Genomic DNA, 11,945 nt, shown 5'->3' with positions numbered 1-11,945 from the left:
AAAAAGAACTACATTTTTTTTTTATCGCAACAATAACAATTGTATAGCCTACTCTAATCTAATCTAAGGGGTGAGGGAGTTGATAGGAAAGGAAGCCATCCGAAGGTAACAATTACAATTAAGTGGTAAATTTGGTGGGAGGTCAAAGATTTGATCAGGATTGAACTCTTGACCTCCCACCATCCCAAGACTTAAAAATCTTGGAGTTAACAACGGACCAAGAGACTGTTGGCAGAAAAACAACTAGTACATGCTACTTGGAGTTTAGACAGAGAGACTGTGGCTGATCTTTTTTCCACGAATGCAAATTAATTGCTACACAGTGTATACTTTGCTAGCCCTCCTAGGTACGTGTTGCCTGAGATGCAGGAGTGTTTGGATACAAAACTTATCTCAAATAATATTTCGCTTGCATCATAAACACATTTTTCAATCCACCTTTTTATATTCCCAACCACCTTTTTATCTCACATACATCACATCACAAAAAGTGCTACAGTAATTATTCCAAATAATATTTCAAATAATATCATATCCAAACAAGTGATCAAATGATGGGAATTGCAAGGTCCAACTAATCCACATGAGCTTGGCTTGAAATGGCTGTTCATTTCAAACTTTTTCTCTTTTTAGAAAATGGAACTCTTGTTAACTTGAACTAGTGGTTTCTATCAAGCAAATCTAGTAATTGAAGGACTTTCTCCGGTGCAGGGTCTTTTCTGCTTTCGCTAATGCCTCCTCTACTCCACCCTCACACTTAAAAACTTCTTTATAGCTTCTTGCTTTTCCATTCCTTACTCCAGTTCAACCACCTGTTTAGCAATGTTGTTAAACCCGAACTGAATAGCGACTCGATCAAACTAGCTGATCGTATCGATTGAACCGTTCTCAAAAATCCTCTGACATCAGCATAATGTCATAATTATTTTATAGTTTTATAAGTTTCAAAATTATTTTTAAATTAAGTTCTTGCTTTTCCATTCCCTACTTCAGTTCAATCACCTGTTTAGTTGACAAATTTACTGCAGAATTAGACCGTGCTTTTCCTTCTTTTATTTCTTCCTGAATTCATGTGTCGTCTACATCATCATGACCATCTACATTTTTGACATAAAATGGTATTTAGGATCAATAAAATGCGTAGGGTTTTCATCGAATCATTGGCGTCCACATGCTTATCTATGCGTGTAATCTTCTCTCTCTTAACCTTTTCTAAACTGAAGTTTAGAAATTCGGCTTTTATGTAATCTTCTCGTTATGGTAGTAAATATGGAAAAGAATGCTAACTGTAAACTAGCACATACGCATTTTAATTTAACACGAGTTTTGCATTGAGTATAACTAAAAAAAAAAAAAAAGGGGAAAACTCACATGTTTTTTTTTTGGCATTGAAGAAATCTGATGCTGAACCATTTTCAAGATTCAAAAGATTTATTTTTAATTTTTTTGGGGATATGGTTTCACTTCAATTAAGTCTGAACTTTCAGACTCCGCATATATGTTGCGAGCACATATATTTAGAATAATTTACCATAACACTTTTATGATGTGATATATATGAAACAAAAAAAATGATTAAAAACTATATTTATAAATAATCAAAATAATATTTGAATAAATTTTAATAGCCAAACACAATTTTTGAACTTGATCTCGCAAAAAAAAAAAAAAAAAAAACAAAGTACAGATTGCGAGCTGAATTCACTTGGTACATCGTACTTCAGGCTTCAGCTAGAATATGCAACTGCAACTTCGATGGAACAAGATCGCAACTACATTTCTAGTCGTAACCTTCGACAATTCACTTGGCTCCTCTAAAGTATCAAACACCACTACACCTACCTTTCTTGGAATAGAATTTGGTGTCAGCACAATATTTATTCTCATTGAAGAGGATCCTTGATCTCAACCAAACAACACTATGACCCATCCACCCTCAGTCCCTTGGACCCTTACTATCTAAAATTCAAGTCAGCAAATGCTGCACATTCTAACATCTGAAAATTTGTCAGGCAACCTATTAAGCTTGAGAGTATGCAGATTTTGTATAATGGAAGACAAAACATCTCTCTCGTTCACATCTAATTGTTCTGTCATATATATATATGGTCAGAAGAATATGTTCATGAATACATTCAAGTGCTTCGTAGGTCTATTTACTTCATAATGTATCACAATAAGATATGCTTGAGTAATGCAGCAGCACCAAAGCAACCCCTACTGTGTTTTCTTATCTGATAATCCTATCCAAGGTTGAAGTCAGCAAATGGCTAAACATCTTCGCATCTCAAATTTTATCAAGGAACCTATTGATCTGAGGAAAGAAGTAAAAGAAATTGCCATGCACGTAGAAATTCTTTGGAAGTTACCCTAAAAAGATTTACATGATGTCATGTTTAACACCACAAAGAAGAGAGCTAAAACATCTAAATGCATGTTTCCCTATCTTGAAGAATTTAATGTGAGAAATGCCACTATAAAAGTGTAAACGTCTAAGCAATAGGATGGCAAAATTCTAAGTTTCGGTAAACAATCATGAATCAGTTGCGTGCACATCAATGGACTCAGCATCATAATATCAGTTCAAATCCAGGCATCGAGTCTAGCTTCTATTGAGTTATTCAACCTCAGTGAGCTGATTTTCTGGTGTGCAAGGTAAAGAGATTCAGATCTTTTGCCATGGGATATGATGACATGGACGAAAAAAAGAATCCACTCAATTTAGAGCACCTTGGTCCAAGGATGCACCTTACCAGTACAATTGCAGGGTAGATGGTACTAACAAAAAAAAAAACAAGTAAATTTAAGTTTTCTTGTTATTGCAAGAAATATTCACCAGTAACAAAACACTATGGAACAGCCACTCAGTATCTAGTATAATTATAACTACCACAACACAAATTACTCAGCACATAAGATGTTTGGATTGAAGTTCCAAACAAGAGAAGCCAATTTGCTTGAGACCTTGGGACCATCCTCCAGCAAGCAACACTGTCCTGAATCAGCTATTTACACAATCCTAGAAACTATGTTCTCAGCTAGGAATGAAGCACCAACACAGTTTATTTGGACTGAGAGCTTTTATCTAGAAAATCCATTAACCAATAATAGAAGAGGCCAAACTACTAAAACTTTTCCTACCTGCAACAATAGTTGGAAGAGGGGAACGGGGGAAACAAAAAGCAAGAGACGGACAAAAACCAAAAAGTATGCAGAAATACCAAAAATAACTTTTTTGAACAACGAATCTGGAAAAATGAGTGATCAAAGTTAATATGCAAGAGAGCTACAAATTTTCAAAACTATCTATAGGTCTTTTAACTTTCTTTTTCCCTTTGTCAGAAAACCAACAAGCATTGGCACTCAGCTTTGCTTAATTGACAGTAGCCACAAAAAGAAACCAACCACCTCACTTCATACAATATGCAACAATATTTTCCCATTCAAGAAGCACAATTTCATTCCCAATTATTTCAATTTCAATTGATTGACGAACTTATTTTGGTTCTATTAAATGAATTCCCCCCTTTCAGAATGCTGTGGTTCAACAAAATCAGCAAGTATTGCAAAATATCTTGTACAAATCTGTCAATCATTGCAAAGCCTACAAAGTATAAGACAACCAACATGCAATTTTTCCCAAGCTGGATATCAGATAACAATATAGATATCCATGTGATAACTAAGATTTGATGACAAAATAAATAAAATTATGTTACATAATTCAATAAACTTGTAAGCTTATACCTTCCTCAGCATTGATTTCCTGTCAATCCTCAAGTTTATGTTGCTCTCCAATTTTGACTGTAGTACAGAGGCGACACAAGGCTCTCAGAAAAGCCCATAACATCTTGCAAGTGATCACCAATGCCAGCAACCACCATATCCCTCGTAGTTTTCTCTATCAAGTTGCGCAAAACTAACTTTTTTTGCTTCACCACAAAAATAGCATTATTATCTCCCAAGAATTTCTGTTCCTCAGTGACAAAAACAACATTATCATTTCTCAATAGACAAATAGGTTTATTAGGTGTAATAAGACTTATTTTCATCCCAAGATTCTGCAACACCATACTCTTTCATCATCCAAATATCCACCTGATCGATCTGATAATTAGACCGTCTTTGTTGCACAAACATTGCTAGACATCCACCAAAATCTAAAAGCTTAATAGGGGCAGAAATACCTGTAGGCATTGGCATTGGCTTAAATTTATCGCAACTCAAATCAAAAGCTATCAGTGAAGCATCTGAATACACAAACCAATGTATAGCACCGTGCAGTAACACCCCGTAATGTAAATCAAGATGATAAGGAAAATGCTTAATTCTCTTCCAAGTTCCATTCCTCAAACTAAAAACATCAACCAAAGTATCATTAAGATTAGGTTTCGCATAACACGATAGGATAACGATTTTGTGGTCATCATTAGAGCTGTCATATCCCAAGGCAACCCCAGTTCTAACAGCCTCGTGGCCACTGGCATTGGGGAATGATGGACTTCTTTTAGCGACATGGGTTAATCATAAACACTCATTTATTTAGTTGTTTTCCTTTGATGGATTTAATGCAGGATTTTCTTCAAAATAGAAGCTGCGTCAATTGTCTTGTCTAGCATATACTTCTTTATAAAATTTGTTTCACCAGAGATGCACATCTTAAGGGGCACAATTTTCTTAAATTTCATTTGAATGATTGGCAGTAGGAAAAAGTATGAATGGATTAGGTTGTACACTACAGACCACACACCAAAAAACAAACGTAGCAAGTACCTTGAAGAACAAATGGGTACTGACCGATATTCCAAAAGCTCTACAAATTCTGAATTGCTAGAAGAAAAAAATAAAGCTAATCATTTTTATTTCACTAAGATTTCTACTAACAAATCCTTAGGAAAAGAATATATAAATAAAGGAAATGCAATAGAAACTTGTAGTAGGTTAACCACTAATTGTTTTTTTGGACTGTAATGTGCCATGGAAATTTGGAAGAGCTTTCTACCAAATGTTTTAACTGCTTTTTCCTTTTTCTTCTTTTTATTTGTTTCCCTCATAACCACTGCACTCTGTTTGAGGTCTTAAAGAACCTGAGTGACCATCCACATTGAAGACTAATGACCGGCACAGTTCATACATCAAAGACTGGTAAGGTTTGAGGATTGGCAATCTTTTATCACCAAAGAGAATAAAGTGCACTTAATAGGGCAATTGTGAGGCAAACATTCATATACTAACAGCCAAATAACATGTACAACCAAATCAAACAGCCTATTCTACCAGGCTCCTCCTGTAACACATATGGGTGATATGCACAGTGAATCGCCACACAAAGATATGTTCAATAATAGTTACCAAGTGCTTTGTAGCTCCATCAACTCCATAACAAATCTCCATAAGACACAAGCAGCAGCATCAAAGAAACCTCTACAATTGCTTTGTAATCAATCTCTATAATTGCTCTGTAATCTGATTGCACCATCCAAAGTTGAAGTCAGGGATTGAACATCTTCACTTCTAAAATTGTTAATTATAAAGCCTATAAATCTAAGTAATCTAGAAAGATATTACTTTGTAATCTGTGCACCATCCAAAGTTGGAAGTCAGATATTAAACATCTTCACTTCTGAAATGTTACATATACAAACCAATAAATCTTACTAATCTAGTAAAAGCAATTTTTAGTTCTTGAAAGGCTATACATTGAAAGGTTGCAACATGTCATCTATAATACCATAAACAAGAGGGCTATAACATTCATGTGTGTTTCTCTATTTTTGAGATATTTGATAGTGAGAATGCCATTACACCATGCTAGTGTGAGTGTCCAAGGAATAGAATGGGAAAATACGTTGCATTCCCCAATCGAACTAATTGGAATCATGAATCTGCTGCATGCACATCTCCAAACTCAGCATATAAAGTCAGTTAAAATCCCAAAGTAAAACAGAATAACGGAAAGATAGAGTTCAGAAACATCAACTGGTCAGACTAGTGAATACAAATTTCAGAAGTATATCAACTGGTCAGACTAGTGAATGACGTTGAATTAGTTACTCGGACCACTTGCAAGTTTATTGACTAATCTTCAACCCAACTACCATAGCCCACATGTTAAAGTTTCATCTAGCAACATCTTTCACCTTGCACATGCTCCAATTAAAAAGTGAAGAAATAATTGAAAAAATCACTATAAGGAAAGAAGAAAATAGAATTACAGAAACAGATGCAAAGGATATAAATCCTGAAATCCTGAAGTAAATATGTCATTAAAAGGCCAAAATCTACACAACCAGGGGTAGATTTGGGCTAAACTTCATCACAAAGAATAAGTTAATAGTTCCACAATTAACATTCAAAAAAAAAATTGCCTTGCATGCTGAATCAAAGGATTGTGGCTCATTCTCACTGAATTACAACACCAAAAAACACAAAGAAGTCTAAATATAGAAGCAGATGCACTACGGTAACAAAACTTGATCAAGATAAAATATCTGATACTCTTAGGAAACCTTTAAACTTTGCCTAGAGATAAGAAACCTTAAAAGAGCAGATGTCACCATGTTAATTTTCCATTAACTTACTCGACCTCAAAATATGCTGATTTTGTATTGTGCAAAGCAAAAACATCCCTGCTGTTCGCATCCTTCTCACAAGTTACAGGATAGCACAGGTTAAGAAAAAGCTCCATTCAATCTAAGAGCAGCTTGGAACTTGGTCATGCACCTTAACAGTACAATTGCATGGTACTAAATTTAAACCAGTAGCTTTTATCTAGCAAATCCACCAACTGGTAAAGAAGAGAGCATACTATTAGGATGGATTATTAATGTATTTACAGCTGCAAAAACAACAATTGATGGAGGGAGATCAAAAACCATGCAGAAATATGAAGTAAATGACTCTTTAGAATGATGAATCTGGAAACAGGCATAGAAGGGGAAAAAATTTAAGACAGAGATACCACACTTTAACACCATTTTTTCAGATTTTTGGCTTTGTTTTTCCCTCTGTCCGCAAAGTAGCAAGTGCTAGTGTTCAGCTTTGCTCACGTGAAATTAGCAATACAAAAATGCACATGATCTAAACCAGACTATGAACTTTTAATGCTAATTCAAGATCGCCCAATCCAAGAAGCATAAATTCATTTCTTCTTTTTTTGATTGATGTCAATGTATAAACTTGTTTTGGCTCTTTTAAATCAGTTTCCCTTTTTTCGAATGCTTTGACTAATCAAATTAGCAAGTACAATTTTGTTAGTCATTGCAACTTCTACAAAAGTACAACGAAACCAACTGTTAACTTTTCTCAGTAATCCTGCAAAGAAAAGTAAGCTTTTACCTCCACTAGCATGAATTTTCAAAGTCGTCCACGGGGTTACGATGCTCTCCATTTCTGACTGTAGAAAGTAGGTGACACAAGACTCTCACAAAAGCCCATTACTCCTCTTCTAAACTTATCTTGAATGCCAGCAATTACCATATCCCTCGTAGTTCTCTCTTTCAAATTATGCACAACAAAGTTCTTCCCACCCATCTCCAAAACAACATCATCAACCCCCAACAGGCATATAGGTCCCCACACAGACGCCTTTTTTGGTATAGTAACACTAAATTTGGTCCAAGATTCTCTAACACCATACTCCTTCATCATCCAAACATCCATGTGATGTCTAGATTGCACGGCAACCATTCCTAGACATCCACCAAGCACTACAAGCTTACGGCTGCGCTTACGAGGAGTATTATCAGTCTCAGGCCATGGCAATTGCTTAAATTGCTCGCAGCTCATATCCAAAGCAATTATAACACACAATCCATCAACTTTAGACAAAGCAAGCCAGTGTATAGACCCATTTAGAAACACCCCTGAATGCGAACTAGGAACATAAGGAAAACAACCAATCCTCCTCCAAGTTCCAATCCTCCAACTAAATACATCAACAAAGGCAGGATAACCCTCTGTTTTGTCAGCAAGCCAATCGTGAGACAGCATAACAATTTTATAATCATCACTAGAACTATCATAACCGAAACCATAACTAGTGTCTGCGTCATCCCAAACCAATGGGCTGTGTTGAAATTTCACAAGCTCCCTGGTAGTGGGGTTCATCAAATACATAGTTGGTGTGTCTGATCCTTCAAACGTTAGCACCAAGACCAACCCGTTGCAAGAACCGACAATTTGAGCGAAGATCAATTGGTTCTGCAAAAGGGTCAGCTTTTCCAAAAAGCCGTCGTTGTTACTGCTGCCACTGGTGGTGGTGAAAGTTACAACGGATAAACTGGAAGAGGGAGGAGAACGGGAAATGGAGATGAGGATGTGCTTTTGGGGGTGATGGAGGTGGAGACTGAGGTGGGCTTTGATGAAAAGTGGGTCGGAAAGTAGAGAGCGCCATGGCTTCGAAACGCACCTGCATTTGCCGACGGATTTTGTCGGGAGTCGTAAGAGAATATCGATGATGAGTTCTTGGGGGATATCTGGAGCTGAGTCGGCCGTCGCAACAGGCATTTCTGTTTGATGGAAATATTTCAAGGACATGGATTAATTGTATACTTAGTAAGCATAAAATCTGCAGATGGAGGTGGAGGTGGAGGTGGAGGTGGAGGTGATGGTGGAGGTGGTAGGGGTTTACCGGTGGAAGTAGGCGTAGACGGTGAGGAGCAGCGGCGTCATTCTCGAAGTTGAGAAAGCACCAAAGCTAGCCAGTTGGGAGATAGCAGATCCGCTGTCCAATTTTTTGTGTTCAATTTCCCTTCAATGTGAAACTACGTGTTATATCTGCTGACGTGATAACAAAAATTAGATGGCTGTTTGACTGTTTTATATTTCTTTTTCTTTCTTTTTTTTTGGATTTTCTTTATTTACATAACTTTATTACAATTCCCAAAAATACGTGGTGGTCAATTCCACCCGAAATATGTAGTGGTTTTGCTTTTGAGGGATTCACGGTGAATGAAAATTATTTGAGAGGGCCGTTGTCTGGGTGCTTGAAGTCTTCAGAGTAGTTGCCACATCAATAGATATAATAAGTGAAACTACGTAGTTTCACATTGGACAGAAAATTGGACACAAAAAATTGGACAAAGGATATGTTCTCTCATTTGGGATCCTTTATGTCACTACTCGGTGTCAAATTCAGTGTCAATTCCACTTATTACGTGATGATAGAAGAAATTTAAATAAACAACACATGATAAATTAAATAAACAGGACACTTGACATAAATATAGAAGTGGCACTGAATTATCACTGAAAAAGTGGCACTGAGAATCCTGTGTGAAAGCTAGCAATGAAATGTTTGATCTTTATTAAGGAATTATTATTTTTTCCTATTCCTTTCCTGCTTTTTTTTCTAGGAAAATTAAGTATTAAATATGGGATAATTTCAGAAACCTCCCCTAAGGTTTCTCGTGATTTCACTTAGCTCTCCTATAATTTCAAACATTACACCTAACTCCCTTACCCATTTAAGATGACAATAATATTAACCTTAATATTTTAATAAAATTCTCTTATTACTATGTTTATACAAAGGAATTAATTTTATAATTTTATAATTTTTTTCTTTTTTCCTTTTTATTCATTTCTCTTATATTCCATTAGAAGTATAGAAGAACTATCAATGTTATCCCTAATATCTCCCCTGATCAAATGTTAAACTAGGAATATTTTCTTAATAACTTTTAATATCATCCAATTTTTTTATAACTCTTTCTTTGTATCAAAATCAAGAATAAATCAACAAAAATTAAAAATAAATGGCCCAAAATCATTTACCAAACTATGATAGTTCCATAAGAAAGTTAGTCCATATATTTTTATTAAAAAAATAGTCCATAAACTTTAAGAAAAACAAGATAACAATTTCTTCTCTATCTTAAAAAGAATCTATATCTCCAACAAAGCATTATGAAAAAGGGTTAAATGCAAAAAACTCCCACAAACTGTATACCGAGTTGCAGTTTACCCCCTAAACTATAATAATAGGCATTTTGCCCCCTTGAATGATATGTTTGGACAAATCTACTCTTTCTATTTTAAGCATTGTTATTTTTCTTTTTTCCCTATCATTTTCTTTTTAAATTCTTCCTTTTTTTTCTTTAAATATTGTTTAAATAAGTAGATTAGATTAGTCAAAATTTGTTTATTTCTTAATTTTGTATGTCAATATTTTGTAAAAAAAAATCTATGGAATACAAGATTTTTTTTTCCAAATGTTGAAGTCAATGTCATTTAAGAAATTGAACTTTTCAAATATATAATAACAAAATAGAGAAATTGATTAATCAATTATTAGTAGTATCAATAACAAAAAAAATGAACTACTATTGTTGTTTATTCTATTTTTCATTTCACTACAAATAACAATTGCTAACTTTTCTTTTTTATGTGATATATAATATGTTACTTTTATTATAAGTAGTTGAGTAACTGTGAACTCTTAATTAGTTTATAGGTACTTAAATTGTTGAATTACTAGATTAATACACTTTACAATATAAGCTACATATATTTTGTAATAACAAAGAGTTTATGACAAATTATTAAGAATGAATTTAACAAATAAACAAGTTAAAAAAGTAGTTTAAAAAATATTAAAATTTTTGATGTAAGTCTTTTCACATCGGAGAGAGATGTTGGCTAGTTCCACGAGAGAAGGAGAACAAAAAGAAAATAAAAGGAAAAAAAATGAAAAAAGCTAATAGAGAAAAAAAAAAAAGAAAGGATTTAAGACAGTGGGGGTAGTGTTGTCCAAACATATCATTCAAGTGGGCAAAATGCCTATTATAGTTTAAGGGGTAAACTGCAAATGAGTATATAGTTTGTGGGGGTTTTTTGCATTTAACCCTATGAAAAATGGCCTATTGTAACAAAAGATTTATTGTTATAGTTGATTATCAAATAACAAATATTGGCATGAAAAACTTGACACTCTTTTTTAATATAATTGTGCCAAATTAATTTATAATTGTTTAGATGAACATATTAAACTTTATAAGATAAGGGCATTTTAGAATATTCATTAAAATTTTGACACTATTTAAGTTTTGGTTACCAAAGTGTCAAATCAAGAGAAGTAAATGTAATTTTAAAAATATCAAGGGAACTAAGTGAAATAGTTAGATACCTCAAGGGAGATTTCTAAAATTATCCCTTTAAATATATTGTTTGAATACATACTTTGTATTTTTAATGTATATTTATCTTTTTTTATTCAATTCATAATTGCTGATAAAATGTTCAAAATTGATGTTTTAATTTTTAAAACACAAGAATTATTCTTAACCATCAATTTTAACATTTTGCTAAAAGTACTTTCGATAATACAAGTTCTAGAATTAATTTTTCTACACTATTAGTGTATGCATTGAAATGTAATCAAGATACATTTCACATCAATTCAATTTGACTTTGAATTCTAAACTTTACATATGTGATATGCATTTAGACCCACTAATGTATACGCTGACAATGCATAAACAATTTAGTTTAAGTTTTTCTATCAAGTTCATGGATTGGTATTTAACCAAACACCTTTTTATAACCTCAAAAGTCATTTGATTAATATATTGTTCCGTCTCCAAATGATTCAGATATCCATCTCTTCTTCTTTTTTTTTTCATCTTTTTAGCAACCGTTAATGAATATTTAAGGAGAAGGAATGTAACTTTGGTACTTAATTCAACAACATTGATGACTGCTAAAGAAAAGGGGAAAAAATTAACTGTTCATATTTCTTTTTATTTTCTAGCATCTCTTTGTTGTTTTATAACCTAGGAGATGCATTCCACGGATGTTACACACATTCTTCTGGCTTAAGGTTGCATAGATGTCCCAAAAAAACCTGTTTCTAAAGTTGAATATAGCCTTTCCTTAAGCATTATTGTTTTCCTTTGATGGATTTAATGTAAGATTTTCTTCAAAATTGAAGCTGCGCCAATTGT

General features: G+C 33.9%; 1 protein-coding gene across 7 annotated transcripts; it reads right to left on the bottom strand.

Annotated features, from left to right (window-relative positions):
* Window positions 1–1,572: 1,572 nt before the first annotated feature.
* On the bottom strand, window positions 1,573–8,786 carry LOC113738968 (F-box/kelch-repeat protein At3g06240-like). 7 transcript variants are annotated; one of them, XR_011813627.1, is made up of 3 exons: window positions 7,339–8,768; window positions 5,353–5,466; window positions 1,573–4,187 (listed from the first exon to the last, which is right to left on the bottom strand). XR_011813627.1 is itself a non-coding variant. In XM_072047611.1 (3 exons), the coding sequence occupies exon 2, from the start codon at window positions 8,506–8,508 to the stop codon at window positions 7,375–7,377; it is 1,134 nt and encodes a 377-aa protein (XP_071903712.1). In that variant the 5' UTR covers window positions 8,509–8,510; window positions 8,633–8,769; the 3' UTR covers window positions 5,152–5,466; window positions 7,339–7,374. The 7 variants fall into 7 exon arrangements, 2 of the variants coding, with proteins under 2 accessions (XP_071903712.1, XP_071903711.1); XR_011813628.1 differs by having other exon boundaries at window positions 1,573–3,932; XR_011813629.1 differs by lacking the exon at window positions 1,573–4,187 and adding an exon at window positions 5,569–6,787 and having other exon boundaries at window positions 5,152–5,466.
* Window positions 8,787–11,945: the final 3,159 nt, after the last annotated feature.

Source organism: Coffea arabica, chromosome 4e (genome assembly GCF_036785885.1).
Source record: "Coffea arabica cultivar ET-39 chromosome 4e, Coffea Arabica ET-39 HiFi, whole genome shotgun sequence".
In the NCBI taxonomy this organism is placed as follows: domain Eukaryota; kingdom Viridiplantae; phylum Streptophyta; class Magnoliopsida; order Gentianales; family Rubiaceae; genus Coffea; species Coffea arabica.
The sequence above is the reverse complement of the archived record's forward strand: the minus strand, read 5'-3'. Positions and strand labels throughout refer to the sequence as shown.